General features: G+C 53.3%; 2 protein-coding genes across 4 annotated transcripts; one reads left to right on the plus strand and one right to left on the minus strand.

Annotated features, from left to right (window-relative positions):
• On the plus strand, positions 1-11,507 carry Pitpnm1 (phosphatidylinositol transfer protein, membrane-associated 1; the record flags this gene model as incomplete). Of its 3 annotated transcripts, none has more annotated exon segments than XM_005384318.2 (23): positions 1-154; positions 1,490-1,704; positions 1,793-1,914; positions 2,021-2,245; positions 3,331-3,657; positions 3,744-3,839; positions 3,921-4,028; positions 4,715-4,776; positions 4,862-5,115; positions 5,409-5,598; positions 5,708-5,815; positions 6,040-6,197; positions 6,282-6,487; positions 6,940-7,110; positions 7,736-7,900; positions 8,129-8,277; positions 8,400-8,510; positions 8,951-9,067; positions 9,267-9,415; positions 9,505-9,654; positions 9,739-9,922; positions 10,233-10,361; positions 11,003-11,507. In XM_005384318.2, coding segments are annotated over 23 exon segments (3,738 nt in total). In that variant the 3' UTR covers positions 11,267-11,507.
• A 478-nt stretch (positions 11,508-11,985) lies between these two features.
• On the minus strand, positions 11,986-18,191 carry Aip (aryl hydrocarbon receptor interacting protein; the record flags this gene model as incomplete). The annotated part of the gene is given in 6 exon segments (XM_005384314.2): positions 11,986-12,323; positions 12,523-12,664; positions 12,763-12,939; positions 13,463-13,651; positions 14,971-15,150; positions 18,032-18,191. Coding segments are annotated over 6 exon segments (993 nt in total). The 3' UTR covers positions 11,986-12,117.
• Positions 18,192-24,598: the final 6,407 nt, after the last annotated feature.

A 24,598-nucleotide genomic window follows, 5' to 3' on the forward strand; every position in this document is an offset into this window, starting at 1 on the left:
GCACTGACGGCCGCGCCGTGCCCTGCGCCAGGCGGAGCGGAGGCCGCGAGCGGCCGGCCGGCCGAGCACCTTCAGGATGCTCATCAAGGAGTACCACATCCTGCTGCCCATGAGCCTCGATGAGTACCAGGTGGCCCAGCTCTACATGATCCAGGTGAAAGCGGTGGGGTGTGAGACTGGGGCTCTTCATAGTGGGGTAAGCGGGGGAGTGCGCAGGCCACACCCGGGACAATGTGTTTTAGTTCTGCTCCATCCCTGCCAGTCCTGATCCGGGTTCAGAGCCCGGGTGGAAGAGAGAGGCTCCTTTTCAGATGCGGGAGCAGGAATGGGGAAGAGGGCAGACAGGCTGTGGGAAAGGGGCAGAAGGGCCGAGTGGTGCTTCCCACCGCCAGAGTGCCCAGGCCGCTGGGGCCCAGACCACGTATGATCTCCTTTAATCCTCCTTAGAATCTGTAATCCCATGAGGGAAGGGAAAGGAGCCGTTGGGGGTGGGGGATAGGTGGCAGCAAAGGCACGAGGGTGTCTAGAGAAGATACAAGGTCTTGGCAACTCCAGGAGGTCTGGGAGGCGGGATGAGGATCAGGGTACAAAACTGTGACAAGGACAGTGCAGGCAGGGACCAGACTGTGAGGGAGGGGACCTACGCTTGGGCTGTGAGAAGGGCACGCTCTCAGGGACACAGGGCTTGGTGCAGACCCTCGGGGGGTCTGTTCCAGATCTGCTCCCCAGTGCTGTCCAGTCAGAGTCTGAGGAGGCGAGAGGGCTGGGATGCAACCTCAGGGGCTGGGGTGGCCAAGTACGGGCTCCAGGGTTACAAGGGGTGTGGCAGTAGCTGGGATTGGGGTCCCAGAAGGGAGAGGAACCAGGTCCTCTGAGAAGTGGAGGCCCTTTTCCAAGCCACCCTGGCCTCCTCGCCTCTCTTTGAGCACGTCCAGCCTGCTCCTGCCTTGAGCAGGCACTGGCTTTCCCTCTGCCTGCAACGCTTGCCCCCACCCCACACCCACTGCACTTCTTCAAGTCATGTGCCAGTCATGGTGATGCTGTCTTCTCCGTGAGGGCTCCCATGACATCAACATTATAATGCCCAACTCTTGATCCCTCTTGTTTTCTTTTTCCCACAATACTTATCACTTTCTAACATACCATGTAATTCCTTTTTCCTGTTCTGTCTCCCTCCACCTCTAATAATGTACAGCCAGGGATCTTTGTTATGTTCACCAATACATCTCAATTAATGTATCCCCAACAATGCCTGAAATGGAGCAGCCATTCCACAAGTACTCCAGATGCCTGAATTGAGTTCCAGGTTGCAGAACCCCATGGGGGACTAGGCAGTGCCCTTGGTCCTGATCCCAGAGAGCTGCAAGGGCCAAGGTTGTATTGAAGGGAGTTGAAAAGGCTGTGCAGGGGACCAGACCCAAGCTGGGGACCTCAGCAGCTGAGCTTGGGCTGAACTCCCCATTCTGTTTTGCCCTGATCCGGGCTGCAGAAAAAGAGCCGGGAGGAGTCTAGTGGTGAGGGGAGCGGTGTGGAGATCCTGGCCAACCGGCCATACACAGATGGGCCTGGAGGCAGCGGGCAGTACACACACAAGGTGTACCACGTGGGCTCCCACATCCCAGGCTGGTTCCGGGCATTGCTGCCCAAGGCTGCCCTGCAGGTTGAAGAGGAATCTTGGAATGCTTACCCCTACACAAGAACCCGGTGAGTGGGTAAGGAAGGCACAGGCCTGGGACGGTTAGAGTACCCCTGATGGGCACAGTAATGACCTTCACCCCTGCCCTCTGCCCAGGTACACCTGCCCCTTTGTGGAGAAATTTTCCATTGAAATAGAAACCTATTACCTGCCTGATGGGGGGCAGCAGCCAAATGTGTTCAACTTGAGTGGGGCTGAAAGGAGACAGCGCATCCTGGGTGAGACCTGGAGCTACTAGGGTCACCCTGTCTTCCCAATCCCTGGGGAGGGGAAGCGGGGTGAAAGGGCTGGCATTGCTCAGTGCTTACTGCTGGAACCCCTCAGACACCATCGACATCGTGCGGGATTCAGTGGCCCCAGGCGAGTACAAAGCAGAAGAGGACCCCCGGCTGTACCGCTCTGTCAAGACAGGTCGAGGGCCACTGGCTGATGACTGGGCCCGGACAGCAGCCCAGACAGGACCCCTCATGTGTGCCTATAAGCTGTGCAAGGTTGAGTTCCGCTACTGGGGCATGCAGGCCAAGATTGAGCAGTTCATCCATGATGTCGGTGAGCACCCAGCTGAGGCAGGTTCTTCCTTACCCAGCTTGTACCAGGGCCCGTGTTTGCAGCCAGGCATGCTCCCCTCTGCTGGGGACAAAGAAGCATGAAGCCATCATTTCCATTGGGGTGAAATACTTTTGAGGGAGCAGGGAGCCTGCCTTGAGGTACCAGACAGAAGAGGGTAAAAAGCTGGCAAGATGGTCTCAGGTCCATGCTGCCTCTGACATTTAAAGATACTGCTGCTTCCATTACTGACCACCCATAGCACCTCCAGCAAGCCAGTGGCCATCTGGGCATCTTAATTTCCCCTTCTATAAATGAGGAAGAGATTGGGCCCAACAGTAAGCGCTCATGTTGACTGAGTGATCATAACATCCTTTGTAAGTCACTTTTCATGCAAGATCTCCTTCAGCACCTCCCGTAACACCTCTATAAGGTAAAGGCTTTTGTTATTGAAAGTTTTTGTTATTGTGTTACATTTGGAAAAATAGTGGAGCATATGTGAGAAAATTAAAATCACCTGCATATAACCGCTATTAGGATGCTGATGTATTTCCTTCCAGAAATTTATAATTCAACTGTTATCACTTTGTTTCCTAGATATTTAAGAGTTTCTAACTTTATTCCTCTGCTTAAAATGAAAATATCCCCAAATGGGTCTCATCTTTCACGGCAGGCTTCATGGACTGCCAACACTTCTATTAACTATTAACACCTTCATCAGCCATCAACAATTTCATTAACTGTTAACACCCTAATTAACTGTTACCTCCTCAGAAGTCAGGAGGAAGCCAGCTGAAAGCAAGCAAGAACAAGCACTAGTCCCAACTGCTGGAGTGGTGGGGTGAGCTCCGTGTTCAGTCAGAGAGTGTGGAAAGATAGATGGGGCAGTGAGCAGGGAAAGAGGTGGGGCAGGAAGAAAGCCCCAGATTCACTTCTCTTCCTTGGAGAGCACTGGCCCTGACCTACTTTGTGGCTTTTGGTGGGTGCTACGCCCAGGGGAGTCATTACCCAACCTCCAGGGCTGCTCATGCGGCTGCAGGGGCAGGGAAGTGGGGTGGCAGGGAGTTCTGATGCCTGGCCACCTACAGGTCTGCGTCGGGTCATGCTGCGGGCCCACCGCCAGGCCTGGTGCTGGCAGGATGAGTGGACAGAGCTGAGCATGGCTGACATCCGGGCACTAGAGGAAGAGACTGCCCGCATGCTGGCCCAGCGCATGGCCAAGTGCAACACCGGCAGTGAGGGGCCAGAGGCCCAGCCCCCTGGAAAATGCAGCACTGAGGCCCGGCCAGGGGTCAAAAATGCCAGCACCCCTGATGTGCCTGAGGCCCCCCCTGGCCCCGATGCCTCACCTGATGCCAGCTTTGGGAAGCAGTGGTCCTCATCCTCCCGTTCCTCCTACTCATCCCAACACGGAGGTGAGGCTGGAGCACAGGGACCAGAGTGGGAGGGAGCCATACACCCCAGGGTAGACTCCCAGGTTGACGGCCAGCTGGCCCTGCAGGGGGCGTGTCTCCCCAGAGCCTGTCTGAGTGGCGCATGCAGAACATCGCCAGAGACTCTGAGAACAGCTCCGAGGAGGAGTTCTTTGATGCCCATGGTTAGTACCGAGGCCCTGTTGGGGGATGGGTGTCCCCGAGCAGCTCCTCTGATTCCTTAACACAGCCCACTCTCCCCTCAGAAGGCTTCTCGGACAGTGATGAGGTCTTCCCCAAGGAGATGACCAAGTGGAATTCCAACGACTTCATTGACGCCTTTGCCTCCCCAATTGAGGCAGAGGGCATTCCAGGTAAAAAAACAAACAAACAAAAAAAAAAAACACTTCAGGACACCGCTAATATCACCCCATCTGTAGCAAGGACTCGGGACAACTCATTACTAAGTTAAATGTCAGTCATTAATATTCAGAGGCATAATGAATGGGTAATGGGTAGAAGGACAGATGATTATAGAGTATAGACAAAGTTCAGACGGCACAATGGAGGAACCGTCATTGGGATTCTGGAAGACTTCACGCTGGGGCTGATGTCTGGAGTGGGTTTTAAAGAACTAGACCAGCACTGTCCAGCAGAAATGTCTGCGACGATGGGAATGATCTAGGTCTGCATGGTTCCATAGAGGAGCCACCAGCCACACATGGCTATCAAGCACTTGATATAGGACCAGTGTGACTGGGACTGCATTTTTTTCTTGTATTACATGTTAGTTCATTTAAATATAAATAGCCACACGTGGCTGCTGGCTACCATGTTGGATGGAGGAGGATTAGAAGAATTTAGCAGGGTGAACAGGCATGTAGAGAGAGGCATCCCTGACTAACAGCAGAGTTGGCATAAGGAAAAGCCTAGAATCTGAAATGGCCTGGCAGACTCAGGCGAGAGGAAGATGGAGTGGGGGCCACAGGCACCTAAAGCACCAGGTGAAGGGTTGCCAGTGGTCCCCTGTTCCCCTCACTGGCTTTCCTCTGCCCTACAGACCCTGGAATCGAAGCCACTAAAGGCATTGAAGATGGGGTCCAAGCACCCAGGGACTCGGAGGTAGGTACCGTCAGCTCTGGATGGAAGTTCCGCCCATGTGCCAACCCTGTCACTGCTCTGACACCCAGGCACCTTACTCCCCCAGCAGGGCCCAGATGGAGCCGGGGAGCTTGGGGCTGAGGCATGCCCGGTCCACGCCCTCTTCCTCATCCTGCACAGTGGCAACATCCTGGACTGTGGGCCTGGAGACACCAACTCCAAGCAGGCGGATGTGCAGACACTGAGCTCGGCCTTTGAGGCGGTCACCCGAATCCACTTCCCTGAGGCCCTGGGCCATGTGGCACTGCGAGTGGTGCCCTGCCCACCCATCTGCGCTGCTGCCTATGCCCTTGTCTCCAAGTACTGACCAGGGGTGGAAGGGCAGGGGACACACAGGGTTCCCAAGGTGCAGATAGCTACTTGAGGGCTCCTAGGATAAGGGAGGTACCATGAGGGGAATGGGAGCCAAATACCTCAGTCATCCCGGTCATGGCTGGACCTGTTTCTAATCAGTGAATGTCTCAGATGCCTCTTAGCTCTAGTACCCTCTAGGACCAGGGTGCCAGGGCTTACTGGTAGGCCCAAGGGGACTTGGGTGGCAGTGGTAGGGCTGGAGTTCCCTTACCCACCCTCCACACCCCTTCTTCCTACAGCCTGAGCCCCTACAGCCATGATGGCGATAGCCTGTCCCGCTCCCAGGACCACATCCCGCTGGCTGCCCTGCCACTGCTGGCCACCTCATCCTCCCGCTACCAAGGCGCTGTGGCCACTGTCATCGCCCGCACCAACCAGGCCTATGCAGCCTTTCTGCGCTCATCGGAGGGCACTGGCTTCTGTGGGCAGGTCGGGGGTTAGGCATGTTCCCGGGAAGCAAGCTGTCCACTGTGGTGCTGGCTGTGGCCCAGCCTGGATGGTAACAAGTCCTTTCAGTGGTGCCCACCCTCTCATGCAGGTGGTACTGATTGGAGATGGCGTTGGTGGCATCCTGGGCTTTGATGCGCTCTGCCACAGTGCCAACACGGGCACAGGGAGTCGGGGCAGCAGCCGCCGTGGGAGCATGGTCAGTGTGGCCAAACCCAGCCTCCTCAGGAGGGGGGTTGTCTCTGCGTCTCTAGGTCTCTGCCCTTGGCATATTACCTCTCTGCGTGCAGGCACATCCCCAGCTGCCTCTTAAGTTCAAGTATCCTCTGCACCCCCAACCTCAGCCTCTGTCCTTGCCTCCAAATTAAGTAGAAATCAGATGGTCTCAGACCTGAGGCTGATTCTGTCCTCTGTTCTGTCTAGAACAATGAGCTGCTCTCCCCAGAAGGTGGCCCAGTGCGGGACCCACTGGCAGATGGGGTAGAGGCACTGGGTCGAGCCAGCCCAGAACCCTCAGCCCTGCCTGCCCAGCGTACTCCCAGTGACATGGCCAGCCCTGAGCTTGAGGGCTCCCAAAACAGGTGACATCCATGCCCCCTTACCCCTGCCCTGGGCACAGACTAGACTTCAGAGACAATAGCATTGAGAAGCCCTCTCTGCCACAGCCTGCAGGCAGTACCTGCAGCCACCTCCTCGGGGGAGCCCCGGCGGGCAAGCACAGCCTCCTGCCCACCTGCTGCCTATGCTGAAGCTCTTGATGGCCCAAGCAACACAGCCCGCCTCGACTTCAAGGTCTCCGGCTTCTTCCTCTTCGGCTCCCCCTTGGGCCTGGTGCTGGCTCTGCGCAAAACTGTGATGCCTGCCTTAGAGGGTGAGCCCTTGAATGGGAGTGTTCCCCTGCCCTATCTCCTTTGGCCTTTTGGTTTCACCTGTGACCGTGGCATTATCATTGCCCTTCCCCACTGTGCAAGTGTAATGGCCTGGCTACAGAAGAGGAAGCGGAAGCCCAGAAAGAAGGAACTTGTCAAAGCTGTTTCCCAAGGTTCTCTGGGAGGAACATCACAGCCAGGAGATACTCTCCATGAGAAGGGGTCCTACAGGCTTGGGAAATGCTTCAGCCAGAGCAAGCACAGCAGCTCACTGAAAGGCCTGATCTCTGCTTAGCCAAGAGACCTATGTCACTTTAAGCGGGACCCTCGTAACTTCCCCGAGTACAGTTTGGGAAGGGCTGGCTCAAGGTCACAGCATGTCAGGGTGCTGTATCCACACTCCCTGCCTCCAGCTTAACCCCCTCCCCACCTTCTCTGTCTTCTGGGTACCCAGTGGCCCAGATGCGCCCAGCCTGCGAGCAGATCTACAACCTCTTCCACGCAGCCGACCCTTGCGCCTCCCGCCTGGAGCCTCTGCTGGCCCCCAAGTTCCAGGCCATTGCCCCCCTGGCTGTGCCCCGCTACCAGAAGTTCCCCTTGGGAGATGGTTCTTCCCTCCTTCTGGGTATGCTCTAGTCACGATAAAAGACACCAACAGGGAAGGAGGAGGTAGTAGAAGACATGGGTAGTTCTCACATCGTGACAGTCTCTCCTTCACCACTCCCAAGACCAAGGAGCCATCCCCTATCCCCTTGGGAGGGTCTCAATCCCCAGGACTTTCTGTGCCAAGTTGGGGGGCAGTGGCAGTAACTAACCTAAAGAGGAATCCGAGGGGCGCTAGCACATGGGTGTCTGAGAGCAGCCAGCCTTTATGTGGCTACTGCATCCGTGTGTAGCAGTGTGTGGTGGCTCCGTGCACACTTGAGCACATGGCATGGACAGGCCTTCATGCAAATGAGCCCCCACTGGCCTCATGAGACAAATGTCACAGGCATTCTGGCAGGAATGTGGCTAGCTACTTGGTAAGCTAGGTGGAAATGATACCCCCTACACACACACACACACACACACACACACACACCCACCCACCCCCTTCTACCCAGATGCAGGACAGTGCAGCCTCAGCCAAGACCCACAATTGGCAGAAGAGCTGTTGGAGGGGGAGGGGCTCTGCTGTTCCGGGCCCCTGGGTGAGAAGACAGGAGGGCAGGCTGGCCCAGCCTGCTGCTGAGGGTACCCTCTTCCCCCAGCTGACACTCTGCAGACCCATTCAGGCCTCTTTCTAGAAGAGCTGGAGATGATGGTGCCCTCCACACCCACCTCGGCCAGTGGTGCCTTCTGGAAGGGCAGTGAGTTAGGCACAGAGTCGTCAGCCCAGCCGGCAGCCCCCAGCACCACCAGCGAGGTGGTTAAGAGTGAGTCAGCCAGCGACTTGCACGGGCAGTCCAGTATGTGGTGGGGGTGGGGTGGGGTATTCCATAAAGAAACCTTTTGCCCAGTATTTGCACTGGACCCCTCCCCCATCACCCTCTGGACAAGACAAAGATCAGGCCTGGTGGAAAGGAGGGAGGGAAGAGCACCCCTGGGCGGAGCAGACGGCACAGGACAGTAGGCCACCCTGACTGCCTCCTGTGGTCGTGCAGTCCTGGAGCGCTGGTGGGGGACCAAGCGGATCGACTACTCGCTGTATTGTCCTGAGGCGCTCACCGCCTTTCCCACGGTCACGCTGCCCCACCTCTTCCACGCCAGCTACTGGGAGTCAGCAGATGTGGTGGCCTTTATCCTGCGCCAAGTGAGTGGCCTCCCGGAGATGGGGACTGGGCAGTGGGAAGAGGAGATGTGGTGTCTTGCACTAGGGGGACAGCTAGCCCTCCCCCTACACGGTTCAAGTGGCCTAGTCTGTATCCCACGCAGGTGATAGAGAAAGAGCGGCCGCAGGTGGCTGAGTACGAGGAGCCGTCCATCTACAGCCCGGCCTTCCCCAGGGAGAAGTGGCAGCGCAAACGCACACAGGTCAAGATCCGGGTACGTACCCTACCCCCGCACCCCTCGGAAGCAAGCCGCTGCGGGGTCCCCAGCATCCTGCCATGCCGGGCCCGACCGCGGACCAGACTTTCCCAGCCCCACCCGGGCCTCTACAGTCCTGGTCCCACCTCTCTCCCAGTAGTGCCCCACCCGTTTGCCTTGGCCCTGCCCCTGGGAACCGGTGGTCTCCGCCTTGCCACCGCTGCCGAGGAAGTTGGGCTGGATTCATGTTCACCCCAACCTGGCTCATGTCTGCCGCCCTCCTGTCACAGATCCAATCAGAGGCAGACGAGCCTGCACCTCCCGCCTCTTACTTGCAGCAGTACTGGCTCCGCCCCCAGTGTGGAGATGGTTCCCCCACCCTGCACCCCTCACCCCCAAACAACCCCATCCTTTCCCAGTGAGGGACGCATAAGGCTCATATTGTCTCCTCCTGCCAGAATGTCACTTCCAACCACCGGGCCAGCGACACTGTGGTGTGCGAGGGCCGTCCCCAGGTGCTGAATGGACGCTTCATGTACGGGCCCTTGGATGTGGTCACGCTCACTGGAGAGAAGGTCAGGACCCAGAAACCCTGGCCCCTAGTATCTTGGGCCTTGCCTTCTGTCCCAGAACAGCTTCTGATATGCAGAAGTTGAGCCCCTAGCAGTGCCCACTTCTGAAGACAGGCTAGCCTCTGCCCACCTCCATGAGTGATGGGGCATGGGGGGTGGAAACTGCATCCCCAAGGACCTTCCCACCCCCTCTCTCTGCCAGGTGGATGTATACGTAATGACACAGCCGCTCTCAGGCAAGTGGATCCACTTTGGCACCGAAGTCACCAATAGCTCGGGCCGCCTCACCTTCCCAGTGCCCTCAGAGCGTGCGCTGGGCATCGGCGTCTACCCGGTGCGCATGGTGGTCAGGTGAGCGCAGGCAGGCCAGGCCTCTGTGGGACGATGCTTCGTCTGGCCACGCCCCACTCTTGCTCACCCTCATGCCTCCTGGGCCACAGGGGCGACCACACGTACGCAGAGTGCTGCCTGACGGTGGTGGCCCGTGGCACAGAGGCCGTGGTCTTCAGCATTGACGGCTCCTTCACTGCCAGTGTCTCCATCATGGGCAGCGACCCGAAGGTGCGCGCTGGTGCCGTGGATGTGGTCAGGTAGGCACTGCTGCCCTGCACCCTGTTTGCAGTGATGACCGGCCCCCACCGCGGCCACCGAGCTGACTAACTCCCTCCGCGCAGGCACTGGCAGGATGCAGGCTACCTGATCGTGTATGTAACAGGCCGGCCCGACATGCAGAAGCACCGCGTGGTGGCCTGGCTGTCGCAGCACAACTTCCCTCACGGAGTCGTCTCCTTCTGCGACGGCCTCACTCACGACCCTCTGCGACAGAAGGCGATGTTTCTCCAGAGCCTGATGCAGGAGGTGCGGCTGGGGAGGGTCCTGCCCCATCCTTGCCTCAGAGAAGATAGCGGAATCACATCTGGTCCCACCCCATTGCCCCCTGGCTGTATACCTGGGCCATGGGACCTGTCCTTGTGGGCCAACTAGGGAGATCCGGTGGATCCTGCCCTGGTGGGTGTGACTAGTACTGTGTGACCCCGCCTCCACCCAGCTAGCCCTGCCTCCAAAACCTAACTAGGGATACCCACAAGCCCCACCCCATTCGTATGGCCCCACCCCAGCGGCATGGCCCCACCCCCTCAGGACTTTTAACTGGCTCTTCTCATCACAGGTGGAACTGAACATCGTGGCTGGGTATGGCTCCCCAAAAGATGTGGGTGTATATGCAGCTCTGGGCCTGTCCCCCAGCCAGACCTACATTGTGGGCCGCGCTGTGCGGAAGCTACAGGCACAATGCCAGGTGAGGGCCAACGGATGACTGGGACACTGCCAGGGAACAGGAGCCTGAGGCTAAGGCCTCAGGACCACCTACTGTTTGGACTGAGGAGGGGGCAGTTGTGAGAAGGCCTCACTAGCCTCAGGGAACCTGGGCTCCGTCTAGGGCAGGGGCTATGGGTAACGAGGACTGCCTGGCATCTAGGCAGACTAGGGACAATGATCCAGGCTGGAGCACGCCAAGACCTCACATGCTGGATCCCCTCACCATGGCCTTGAGCGTGGGCCTTGACCTTTCTGATCCTCTGGATCCTGTCTATAAACTGGAAATGATATTGGCACTGACCTCATCAGTTCATCACAAAGATCAAACTCTCTATGGCACATCAGCAGGCTTGGGACTGGGTACAAGTGAGTGCTTGCTCCATGTTAGCTGCTATTTTCAAGATTCCCCCTTACAGATGAGGCAGGCCCAGGGAGGGCCAAGGTGCCCTGGCTCACTGCTAGGGGATCCCCTCTATTGGGAGAAGGCTCCAGGTCAGGCTGACCTGGACCAGCCATTTGCTGGCATTGCCCTGCTCCCCTCACCCACCACAGGAATAAGGGAAGGGGAGAGTGGGGGCCCCAGCTGGCCATCTTCATTTCCCTGCTCATTTCCATTCACAGTTCCTATCAGACGGCTACGTGGCACACCTGGGCCAGCTGGAGGCGGGTTCCCACTCTCACGCCTCCCCAGGACCCCCAAGGGCTGCCCTGGCCAAGAGCAGCTATGGCGTAGCTGCCCCTGTGGACTTCCTCCGCAAGCAGAGCCAGTTGCTTCGCTCCCGGGGCCCCAGCCAGGCAGAGCGAGAGGGTCCCGGAACACCACCCACCACCCTGGCACGGGGCAAAGCCCGAAGCATCAGCCTCAAGTTGGACAGCGAAGAGTGAGCCCCAGATGTGGCTGGACCAGAGTTATTTATTGACACTCAAGAAGCCTAAGTAGCTGCGGGTGGGAGGCTGGGTACCTGGATCTTTGGCCCACACCTGCATCCATCTGCCCCTCAGTGTTACTTTCCTTTTATGGGGGACCCAGCCCCAGGGGAAGGGAAGAGGGTGTGGGCAAGGACCCAGCAGCTTTTCCACTGTGTGTAAACCCATGAAAATAAACACCTGCATCCTGTTGACTGCCCATTCACCTGGCTGCACAAGGCAGGTGGGCCCAGCTTCTAGTAAAGTGCAGAAAGGGGACAGGACCTGCCCAGGGTCATGAGGCAAGGCTACAGGGTGCCCTGGCCTCTGCTCTTCTCAGACAGTCAACCCAGCCCTCACTGACCCTCACCTCAGCCTGTGTTCGAGTCTGCAGTTTCTACCTGGCTTCTCTTTTTACTCTACCTCCTCCAAAGGAAATCTGTTTTCAGAAGCTGAGACCAAGGGACCAACGGCTTGAAATGGAGTGATATACTGGAGACCACCTCACTTTATCTCTCCCTTAAGACTGAAAGCTCCTAGGGTTTCCCAGCCCCCAGCAGTGAGAACTACTTTCCCATTTCTCTGTCAGGGACACTGAGGCCCAGAGCTCTCAAAACTGACTGGCAGTGTGCTAGGATAAGAACACTAATCCTTTGCCTCCCCAGCCACCCAAGTAAATGGCAAGTGACGACCAGCGCTCTCAATGAATGGGCTCAGCAGACCCAGAGAGAGATAAATAAGCCCTTTATATACAGAGAAGCAAGATGTGGCGGTGGCAGCATGGTTGGCAGCACAGCAGTGGGTTAGCGCTGAGGGCTGGGCTGAGGCCATCAGTGAGAAAAGATGCCCCGAAAGCGTGCCTTCTCCTCCTCGTCCTTTTGCCGGATCCGCGCCTCCAAGGCCCGCAGCTCACGGTTCACGACGGGCTCCAGAGCAGGGTCCAACTCCAGCACCTTGGCAAAGTCTGCCTGGGCCTCCTGGGCGTTCCACACAGCTGCATGGGCCTTGCCCCGCTTGAAGTAGGCCTTGACGTTGTCTGTGGAACACCACCAGGCAGCAGGCACACAAGGGCATGAAGAGGGGCCAGCTAGCTGCCTGGAAGCTAAGGAGGCCCAACCACCCTGTCCCACTATGCCACTCCTACTGCGTGGGTGCAGGGATCTGGGGAACTCAGAATGGGGCTGTCAAAGCCTAGCGGCCCAGTGTCCAACTGCAGCCTGGTGCCCAGTGCTCACCGTCATACTTGTTGAGAATGGAGGAACAGTGGTCCAGGACTTCGTAGTACTCCTCAGCCACTAGCTTGCATTGGCAGTAGTTGAGCAACAGGGGCGTGATCTGTTGGTCCAGCTCTATCCAGTCAGGGGACCCAGGCTGCTCCTGTGGGTGTGGGGACAGGGACAGAGATAGCCACTGAGCCCTGGGCCCCTGGCTCTGCCTCATCACCTTCCATCCACTCACCAAGGCCCCCCGCTCACCTTCATCTGCAGGTTCTTGAGGCAGGCGATGGCATCGTAGTACTTGGAGGCCGCCTCCTTCACATGCCCCTCGCGGTACAAACGGTTGCCCTCCTGGTGGATGAGTGGCACTGCCTTTGCCTTCTCATCGTCCGTCATTGCCCATGGGTCCTGCTGGTATGTGCCAGGGCTCTCCACCTGCCAGGACATGAGCCAAATTAAGGCAGAACCCAGAAGCACCCAGAGGTCCCCAGCTGCAGACTCGATCAGCACCTGGGGTGGCTGGGCCTCCAGACATCAGATGCCAGAAGCCGTCGCTTTCCGGGGCCATGTATTGGCCACGCAACACATGTTCACACAGCAGCCCTGTGCCCAGCACTGCACCAAGTACAAAGAACAGAACAGTGAGCAAGACCGTGAAGATCTCTGGCTGGGATTCTGTTCCACAGCAAGATTTCTCAGGCAAATGCGGAAGTATGTGAACTACTGCCTTCAAAGCCCAGGAAGGAAATGGTTAGCTCAAGGCTAGAGAAGAAAGGAAGCAGGGCACGCAGGAGGTAGTGACCTTCAGGGCCTGAGGAAAGAGTAGGGGGCCCCCACAACGTTCTTGTCCCTACCCTGCCCCCCACAATATCCCAAGCACTGGCCCCACCACCCTGGAGGAAAAGCAGGCCGGAGTCGCCCTGAGACAACACAGCTGGCCTAGGAGGTTCGGACTCACCTTCAGCATCTCCATGTGAAAGATGAGAGGCTGGGGGTTCTGCTGCAGGGCGTCCAGGTCGGCGTGACCCAGGGAGCTGTGCTCGTGCATCTGGGCAATGCCACAGCAGTGTCGCTGGCCCTCCAGGGGGTCCTTGCCTGCGGCAATGTTTCGGAGACTCTTGGCCACCAGCGGATAGAGGACCACGTGCTGCAGGTGGGTGATGGACACAGTGGCTCTGTCGGCCCAGCCCCCTCCCCATCACTATCTAACAAGTGGCCCTGGCCAGCGCCCCATTCAAACCCCAGAGGGCTGTTCCTTCCAGGCATTGCTAGCCTCTCAGCCCTCATTCCTGGTGAAGTCTTCAGCCCCGTCGCACTCTGGCCATCAAACCTGACACTGCTCCACCGACACACAGCCCAACATTCCACCTGTCTCCCCATCCTCCCAGGGCACTTCTTGCCGCCGCCTCCTCTCCCTCCCACAAGCTGGACTCCTCACCAAGGTCTGCCCCGGTTCCTCCCCATACCAACCCAAGTCAGGGCCCATACCAGATCTGGGCCCAGGGCAGCCACTGCAACACCCCAAAAGATATGGGTAAAGGGGACCTAGCCTTAACTTTTCACTTGGAGAGGCTGCAGGGACAGTTGAAATCAGTCTGAGAGTGGCCCAACTGCCCTCTGCTGTCAGCAGGGGCAGACTGCTGGGCTAAAGTTCACACAGGCATTTCCTGAGCCCAGGCTCTGGGCTGACTTCCATCTTCAGTTAAAAGGCAAACAGGAGCCGGGCATGGTGGCGCACGCCTATATTCCCAGCACTAGGGAAGCTGAGGCAAAAGGATTGCTGTAAATCTGAGGCCAGCCTGGGCTACAAAGTGAGTTCAAGGCCACTCTGAACTGCATAGCATAACCCTGTCTCAAAAAAGACAATAACAACAAAAAAGGAGGTAAATGGGCCCAAGCATGGTGGGGCATGCTTGCAGTCCAGCACTCAGGAGGCTGAGGCATTAGGATCTCTGTGAATGAACTACATAGTGAGACCCCATCTCAAAAAGAGAGAGAGAGAAGTAAACAGCCCAGAGGCCTAAACTATATAGCTTAGGACTAGGGAGCAGACGACCAGATTTTGTCTGTGCAGTACATAAAGGCTAGAGGACCCAGAGGAGGGATGAAGCCAAACACCCACAGGAGGGATGAAGTCAAGAAGGGCTTCCTGGGGGTGGTAACCCAGGCATTGGCTTTGAAGTACGGGGAGAGCCTTGGCCATGGTGAAGGGTTGATATGGAAGGGACAACACCAGGGGCCATGAGAGCAGCCACACTTACACTCTATCCTGTGATGAGTAGGAGCCACGGAGGTCTGTGTTTAAGAACAAGTCCCCTGGCTCATGGACAGGAGAAGGGGGGAATAGAGGCCAAGAGACCAGTCAGAGACTGGCATGATGGCCCAGAGGGAGCTGGTGGTGGGCAAGGCAGCGTGGGGGCCCTGGGAACGTGGATCGGATCCTGCGGACAAGTACAGGACGGGTACCTTGGTGTCACAGAGGAACTGGGCGACCTCCCCCTCGCGCATGGTGCACACGATGGTCTCCCACACGGGCAGCTTGAACTTCTTGCCGATGATAAGCTCCATGGGCTTGCCCCGCGCCCGGCTGTCATCCAGCACAGTGTCCTCGTTATCGCTGTGCAGCGTCCGGTAGTGGAACGTGGCCTGTGGGCCACACAGAGATTAGTAGGCAAGGCACAGACCATCAGCTGACCCAAGGACAAGTCCACCCCCAGCCTGCACATGGCATGAGGGATGGCACTCACCCACAGTTCCCCTGACCCTACACCTGCCTTTACTCCCACCCCAGTGAGAAAGCTAAGGCACAGAAAGAAAAGTAAGGGGTCAAGTCACCTGGCCAGGTGGTGGCTATGTTGTAAGGAGAGCCTGGGCATTCCAGTTCCAGTCATGCCTTCCACAGGTATTTCCTGAGCACCTACTATGTGCCCCAGTGATAGGCCAGACACCAGTACACAGCAATAAACAAGAAAGACAAAAGCCCCAAGCCAGGAGTGGTGGTGCACACTTGTAATCCCAGCACTCAGGAGGCTAAAGCAAGAGGACCACTGAGGGTTTGAGGCCAGCCTGGGCTACACAGTGAAACCCTGTGTCAAAAAAACAAAACAAAAACAAAAAACAGGTGCAAAGTCTTGCAGTGGAGCAGTGTGAGGTACGTTCCAAGGCACAAGGCCACTGAAGTGGGGAAGGGTGCGCAAGGTGAGGGACACCAAGGGGTCCAAGGTCAGCAGGGGTGGACTCCATGTGGTCTGTAGTTACTGGTTTTTTGGTTTTTGGTTTTCACTCTGGGATGGAAACCATTGGATGGCTCCACGCAGAAAAGAACTGGAATGAGAAGAATTTGTAGGAGGCAAAGACCGAGCCAGGGAGGAGAGTGAGGGGACCAACAACTTGGCCTGGACCACAATGAACTAGAGAAGTCGCCGATGGATGCCACAGGGGAACTCCGACAGAAAGGAGGCCACTGCAGATCCAGCTTAAGGGAGGGGTAAAAGACTAGAGATCTGCATGCACATGTGAGAGTAAACCCAGCAGGGAGCCTTTCTAAAGGGAGGAGATCATCTCAAAGTGAGTGGAAGAGCCAGGCATGGTGGTGCACACCTATAATCCCAGCAGCACGCAGGAGGCTGAGGCAGGAGGATCGCTGTGAGTTTGAGACCAGCCTGGGCTACAAAGTGAGCTCAATGCCAGCCTGAACTGCATAGCAAGACCCTGTTTCAAAAAGACAAAAATAAAAAATAAAAAAGGAGTGTGGAGAGAAGCAGGTTGAAGACTAAACCTGAAACAGGATATGGTTAGAGGAGCCCACACTCTCAACTGCGGCACCCATACCATGCTGCTCCTGAGTTTGGTTTGTGTATCAGTAAAACTGAATCAACAACCATACCTGTCTTGCTTTCTGGGACATAAAGGAAATAAGCTTGTGAGGCACAAAGCACAACGCTCACAGGCTGAGAACCCAGTCAATGCTGGCAACTGGTTTGTTGCTTTTTTTTGTATTGTTTGGTGCTGGGGATCAAACCTAAGGCCTTTAAAATACTGGGAAAATGCTTTACCACTGAGCTACACTCCCAGCCCTGGCAACTGTTTTATTAATACTACCTGCTTCTGTTCTTTGTGTGCCGTTACTTATAGATCTCTACCCTTAGGTTCTCTCCTTCTGGTTCTGTTCCATCCAGAATTCACCTTGCCATGCCCTTCTGCCAAACCTATAGGTACAAGCAACCCACCACACACTCTCTCTTCTTGGAGATCTGTTTATGTTTTTCACAGCACTGAGGACTTGACCCCAAGGCACTGCACACACTAGATAAGCACTCTACCACTCAGCTGCATCCCAAAGCCCTTTTCTTTTCTTTTCTTTTTTTTTTTTTTTTTTTTTTTTTTTTTTTTTTTGTTTTTTTTGAGACAGGATTTCACTATACAACCCAGGGTGGTCTTGAACTCACTTTGTATCTGAGGCTGGCCTCAAACTCACAGAGATCTTTCTGCCTCAGCCTCCCCAGTACTGAGATTACAGGCCTGCACCACCATATCCAGCTATTTTTAACTTTCTGAGACAGGATCTCACTAAATTGCCCAACCTAACCTGGAACTAGGGATACTTCCATCTCTGCTTCTTGAGTAGGTGGGATTACAGGTGTGGGCCACCATGGACAGCAAGAAGATCCCTCTTAACACGGCTGATCACTACAGCTACACTGCTCCCCTCTGCTCTTACGGCACTCATGCTGCACCAGGCCAGGATCTACCTGCGTGACCCAGCGCGCTGCTGGCCAGGAAGCATACACTCATTCAGGGGAGGTTTTACTTTTGGCTTCCTTGGTACCAGTCAAGATTTTTACTCACGCCCTTGATCTGCATGGGTGTCCTATGTGACTGCTCTCCTGGACACGGAGCTGCTCCTAGAAGCTCCCTACTCTACAGAATGGCACTCCGGGTAAGAACTGCAGGCGTAGAAGCAGTAAAGTTTGTCTCGGGGAGGACACTGGGGAAGCTGGAGCTGGAGGCCTAGATATGAAAAGGAGAAAGCTGGGTAGTTCTTTAATTCCTGGCCCTCATTTATTCCAGGCCACCACACTAGAGCTCTAGGGAAACTGCCAAGGGATTCTGCTATGGAAAATCTGACCTCTGGGCCCTGTCTCTAGGCTTGAAAGTCCCAGGGCCTCGGTTTCCACATCTAAACGAGTGACAGACCCTCCCATCTATAAAGGATCATGAGCCCTGAAACTCAGAGGTCTCAGGACTGAGATCAGAACCCCACCAAGACCCTGCAACGGGTTGAGATGACTGACGGTCTTCCGGGCCAATGCTGAAAGAAGGCCAATCAAGGGGGCGGGGCAGACTTATCTGAATTCACCCCTTACTTAAATCCAAACCAATCAGCGTCGAGCTCCGCACGTGAGCTATAGGGTCACTGGCCGCCACTCTATGAGCATGCGCAACCTCTCGCCTAAGGCCTCCTCCCACCTCGCATGCTCATCTGCCCCGCAAAGGACAGGGGGAGAAAGAGAGGTTGGACACGAACCTTGGTTCCATCCTGAAAGTCAGGGAGTTCTCCCCGGCCCTCCTGTATTACACGCTTATGGATCCCGTCCTCTCGGAGTCTTGCGATGATATCCGCCATCCTCCTTCCCCGCTGCTCTCTTTCGGCAGCTTCCGGACTCCTTCGGTAACTTCCGGACGTGCTTCTCGGCAACTTCCGAACTAGCGCCATTATGGCTGAGGGCAGAAGCCAAAATGAGAACGTGGGAGCGGATGGTGATTGGCTCTCTCCACTGCGGCTTTGGGCGCGAGTCCGGCCCAGGGCGGAGGAGGCCTGAGAATGTTATGGGACTGGGACTAGAGCCTGTCGGGAGGCTGGGTCTTGGCGGGCCGGGAGGGCGCGGCAGGGAGGTCCCTGACGTTTGAGTCGTAGAGTCGTGGGGACTTGGGACTGCGGCCCTCCCACGAGACCTTGCGCTGCTTCGTTTAAAGTTGTAGCTCTGATATAACAGCCCTGGAGTTAGAAAATGGAAAGAAAAAAGCTCACCCCGCAGTTCCACATCCTAAAGCTACTATAATTTTTGTGTATTCTCCGCTGGCTTCTTTATTTTGCATATTTAGTATAATTGTGACTTTTACATTCCTGGATTTTTCGAAGGGAGGAAGGAGAGAGAGAGAAAAAAGAAAAGAGAAAAGGAGGAAGCCAGAGTGTAGCTCAGTGGTAGAGCTGTGGCCCAGCATGCGAAGAGGCCCTGGGTTCCATCCTCCGCCCCCAAAAGAAGGGGCAAAGCGCCTCAAGAGACCAAGAGAGCCCCTGGTGGGCTTGTTCCCCTCTGAATCCAGAGATGCCCGATAAATATTAGCGAATAGATGGGTGACAGAAATGAGGAACTGTCGGGACCCAAACAGCGTTTCTCTCTGCCTTTGGAAACTAGCTGTAAACAACAGCTGTGGGAGTTTTCTGCTCCTGTTTTCAAGAGTAAGGGGAGCATCTGGGGCCTCTGCACTATCTTCATCCCATCGCCATAACTGTGAAGGATTATCGTCTTTCCCCTGAGCCCCAGGTGCTAAGTGCTTCGAGAATCCATGCTGGTTTATTTTGCAACAAGAAATCCTCTGCAGAGGGACAGGACTTCTGAGGTGAAGGGGAAATTGTGCTTGTTTTCTGTGTAATTTTTTGGGGAGCAGTTTGTTTTTACCAACACAAATTTTACAAATTCTGAATTTTTATTTTATTTATTTATTTTTTGGTACTGGGAATCAAACTCACGACCTCACACTTACCAGGCGCTTGCGCCACTGAGCTATATCCCCGGCCCTAAATTTTACAAATTTTGTTTTTTGTTTTTGTTTTTTTTTTTTTTGGTTTTTCTCCGGTACTGGGAACCGAACTCACGACCTTGCGCTTGCCAGGCAGGCGCTTTGCCACTGAGCTAAATCCCCAGCCCGGTTTTTACAAATTTTGAACAATAACTAGTCTATCTCAAATTGCTCCAGAAAATAGAAAACAGAGGGAACGCCAACCAACATGAAACTGGTATGTTTGTTTTGAATTGATGTGTCTTTTTGAGACAGGGTCTCACTATGCAGTTCAGGCTGGCCTGGAACTCACTTTGTAGCCCAGGCTGGCCTGGAACTCGCAGTGATCCTCCTGCCTCAGCCTCTCATGTCCGCTACCATGCCTGGCTTGTTTTGTTTTGTTCTGTTTTGTTTTGGAGACAGGGTCTCAATATATAGTTCAGGCTGGCCTTGAACTCACACTGTAGTTGAGACTGGCCTTGAATGTAAGGCAGTCCTCTTGCCTCACCCTCCCGAATGCTGTGCCACCAGTCCTGAGAAGACTGGTTTAGTCTTGATTCCTTAGGCAGATAAGCATAAGGCAAAAGAAGTATATTTTTACTAATAAATATAAAATATGAAGCAAGGGGCTGAGGGTGTAGCTCATTGGTTGAAGAGAACTTACCTAGCTTGTGGGAGGCTCTGGGTTGGATCTCCGTTCGAAAAAAAAGAGAAAACTAACTGAATCCACTAGTTTCTATAAAAATGCAGTTTCCACATTGCTCCGGATTTTGTGTCTTCCACAATTGAAACTCTACTCATTAAAACTCTCCTCCCCCGCCACCACTCTTTCTATCTCTATGAATTAACTATTCAGGCACAATTACTTCCTGTATCTGCTATTTCTCTGAGCATACTGGTGTATGTGACAGATAATCCCAATATGTCAACTTCATTGGAGTAAGAAGTGCTTAGCAGATCAGTAAAGCACACCCCTGGTTATGTGTCTGGGGGGGTCACAGAGGTGTGACCTTGGGTACTGTATATAACCTTTGCCTGTTCCTCTCTGCCGCTGTTTCCCTGCTCTGCTTCTCTGCCAACATAAGCTAAGCAGCTTTACTCTACCATGCCCTTCTGCTATAGGGATGATATAGGACTTCCAAATAACATAAGGGAAATATTGTAACTCCCAACCTGCTACATGTCTGGTATGCTGAGCTTGTGTTCTCTAAAATCAAAGAATGAGTTCTAGGAACAATGGAGGTTAAGAACAGAAAACATTTATCAGAAGAATGAAAGCTATATTTATTGGGGGAAAGAAAGCTTCTGAGAGAGACAGACAGAAAGGGCCCTGAGTAGGTTGTCATAAACCCCTGTTCTCAAGGGGATTTTGTAGAGCAAAACCATGAGACAAGATGGGTACGAGGCGGGACAAAACTATAGTCAACCAATAAGATTACAAGTATAGTGGCTTAGGTAATTGATTAAGTGGAGATCAAGTGAGGAAGGAAGTCACGTAGCAAGGGTACAAGGACAGAATGGGACTTTTCCTGGAAGGGAGGTTTTGGTCCCCCACTCAAGGTGATTGATGCCTATTTGGAATATCAATCACTAAAAAAAGTAAAAATAAAAAAAATAAAAGAGTATCAATCACTGTTGTTCATCCCAGAGGAAGTATGTGGGTATAGACATTTCCTCTTTCCTGAGGCCTGGTCTTTAACAAATGTGCCTCCAGTCACAGTTGTCTTGCCTTGACTTCTTCCACTGCCGAAGTGTTTCTAAATAACTTAGCTGTCTATAATCCTTCTGATATAGGGCATATGATATACAACCACCAAATAATACGAATAATATAACTCCCAAACTGCTAGACATCCAAAAGGCCAAGTTTGTATTCTCTAAATTTGAGGAACTCTGGGAACAACAGAGGTTGAGAATAGGAAGAGGCCGGGCGTGGTGGCGCACACCTGTAATCCCAGCACTCAGGAGGCTGAGGCAGGAGGATCATTGAGAGTTCGAGACCAGCCTGGGCTACAAAGTGAGCTCAAGGCCAGCCTGAACTGCATAGAGAGACCCTGTCTCATTTAAAAAAAAAAAAAAAAAAAAAGGAAGAATTTATTGAAAGAAAGTTTCTGTCTAAGAGGGAGAGAAGGAGGCCTGGAAAGTGGGTTGCCCTCAGCCCCAGCTTCTCAAGGGTGTTTTATTGAGCAAAGCTGCAAGGTGAGGTGGGCTGAAGGTGGGACAAAACTACGGTCAGCCAATAAGATTACAACAATATAGTCACTGAGGTAATATTGATTAAATGGGGATCAAATGGGAAAGCAAGTCATATAGCAAGTGCACATGAAATGAATGAGGATTTCCTAGGGAGGAATGGGCTCCCCAACCACCCAAAGTGATTGACACCTATTTAGACTATCAATCACTGCTGTTCATCCTTAGGGAAAGTATATGAGTGTAGTTAAGTCCTCTTTGTCCTGAGGCTTGACCTTCAAGTTACGTACCTCCACCCATAGTTTTCTTCATTGACCTCTGGGGGGCCCAGCCCTGTTTGACTACCTATATTTCTAAATAACTTAGCTGTCTATAATACTTCCACCATGATGTTTGTACCCTGGAGCCAACCAACCATGAACTGAATCTCCCATACCTTAAACCAAGTTAAATCTCTTAAATTTGTGGATGTTAGGTATTGTGTCCCAGCAATGGGAAAGCTGACTAAAAAGTTTCTCAAGACATAAAAAATGTGAATAACTGAAGTGGTATATGTTGTTAATGAATCTAATAACAATGTGATTCCTCCTGAAATTCAGTGATAGCTGATCTGGTTTAGATCTAGAATGCCCCACACAAACGCTCATGTGTTCAGAGGCAGGGACTTTTTCTAAGGTGATTGGCTCGTGGGGTTCTATAATCCACTGATGAGTTCAGAGCTAAATGCACTATTAGGAGGTGAAGCTCAGAAGAAGCAGGTCATCAGAGAGGGGGATGACTTAGAAAGGTGTCTCTCCTTCCATAGCTCCTCCCTCCACTGTCCGCTTCCTGGCACCTTTTCCTCTGCCAGGCTCCTCTGCCGTCCTGTTTCTGCCTTGTAGCCTGCTGACCACAGACTGAAACCGTGAACCAAAATAAACCTTTCCTCCTTTAAATTGTGAGTGTCAGGTGTTATGTCCAGTGCAGGAAAGTAGCTAATACAACATCCCAATAAAAACTGGCAGGACTCTTAAGAACTTGGGGAACATTTCTGTAAAGTGTCTATGGAAGAATTAGGGTACATAAAGTGCTAAGTCAAGTTTGAAAAGGGGGAGATTCGCCCACCCACATTAAGCCACACTGCAGCCATAGTAATAAAAAGCATGTGATACTGGCTTAGAAATAGTGAAACAGAGCAAGGGAATCAGAGAAAGCTTACAACAGGTGTAACTATAAACAGTTGTATAGTTGACATATGATAGGAAGAAAGAGCTGATTAGGTAGCTCTGGGACAGCCAGCTCACGATACATTGATAGAAATTGGAATCCCTTGTTGTGCCATATTCAAAGGTAGAATCCATAGGATTAAGGATTTTAATATTGATTATAGTAATTCCCGACATTTATCAGTTGCTTATTGTAAGGAACAGTGCTAAGCAGAGACCAGCTGAGACCACCAGGTTTATGTAAAGGCAACATGGTGTGGAATTTATTGTGCCTGGGTGCAGGCGGACAGAGGGCAAAAAGGCCATCTGTACGAGAGCAAAGAGAAGTGGGCTTTTTTAAATATATATAGGGCTTGAAAGAAGGCAAGGGACATTAGATGGGAAGATAAACATCAGTGGTCAAATTTCTCAGGATGTTTTATTTCTCAGTGGGCAAAGTTCTTGGGGTGTCCAGTGTGAATGCTTGGAGTCAGGAGTGTGTGACTACTAAATTAGTCCACAGTTTGGTTTGTTGTAGTTCTTCGGGTGTGCATACTGGGGAGACTCAACCTGAGTAGCATGTGTGGATATAAAGGGACAGAAAGAGGGCAGGCCTGCTGCCGCTTTTCCCCTACTTCACTGCTTTGCTTCTTTGTCTGGCATGAACTGTTTTTCCTCTGAAATGGCCCCTGCCATGCTACCCTGCCTTAGAGCCCGAGAATTTGGGACTTCAGGTATTCTGTCTCAGCAATGAGAAAAGTAACTGAGACAGCAGCACAAGTCTGTAATCTAGCTACTCAGGAGGCTAAGGCAGGAGGATCACAGGTCTGAAGCCAGCCTGGACAATTTAGTGAGACCTTGTCTCAAACTATAAAATTAAAAATCCTGGAAATGCTAAGAATATAGTTCAATCCAAGGCCTTGGGCTCAAACTCCAGTACCAAAAAAAAAAAAAACAAAAGTATTTAGAACAGCAAGAGATTCATAATTAGACATATACATATACACAAATGAGTAGGAAAAAGCCCAGACAGGGTTGGGAGGAGCAAGACAAACAAAAACAAGCAATTTACAGAAGTAATAACCCTAGTGCTGCTCAGAGTTTCTAGTCCTCAGAGACTCAGTTTTTCGTCTTTTTTTCTTTTAAGGAGAGGAAGAGAGAAAGAAGGGACAGAGGAAAAAAGGGAAGGAAAGAGGGAGGGAGGAAGAAAGGACCAGTAAGGCCCCACTTTCCATTCAGTAGACTGGCCAGCCTTGGGAAGCTGAATGTCTCAGGTGCTGAGAGAAGCAGTGCCCTCAAGCGAGGGGTCAGTCACCCGGCCACTCACAGGAGCATCCTCACGCTTCGCGAAGTCATGGGTGTGTATGGAAAGGGACCTGTAACCAGGGAAAGGGGTCTGTAAACAGGGAAGGGCCTCATCAGGCTTTCTGGCTACTCCTGATAAAAAGAGTTAAAGCTTCCCTGGAGAAAGCAATTAACAAGACCAGAGAAGAGGTGGACAGGCAGAGGACAGGGGAAGCCAGGTGCTCCAAACCAAGGGAGCCGCCCCCAACCCTCCTCCAATAAAATGCAAAGGAAAAAAAATGCAAAGGAGACAAGGGGTGGCCACTTAAAAGAAAGCTTTTATTTGGTATATAAATCTCTCTCTCTCTCTCTCTCTCTCTCTCTCTCTCTCTCTCTCTCTCTCTCTCTCTCTCTCCCCCGCCCCCATTCTAAGGCCACTATAATAGTGCACTAGTTCCCTTACTTAATTGTTAACTTGATCTTGTTTGTAAGTCCCCTGCTAACCAGCCAATAAATACTAAAGATAAGATTCTGACAGGACAAAAAAATCCAAATCCAAATGAAGCTCACTTAAAAATGTGCACATAAACAGTTGTGCAGCGGTTAGGGTCCAAGGGCCAAGATAGCTAATCAGATTGTGACCAGCCCCA

The sequence above is a fragment of the Chinchilla lanigera genome, unplaced genomic scaffold (genome assembly GCF_000276665.1).
Source record: "Chinchilla lanigera isolate Chin_1 unplaced genomic scaffold, ChiLan1.0 scaffold00021, whole genome shotgun sequence".
Lineage (NCBI taxonomy): Eukaryota > Metazoa > Chordata > Mammalia > Rodentia > Chinchillidae > Chinchilla > Chinchilla lanigera.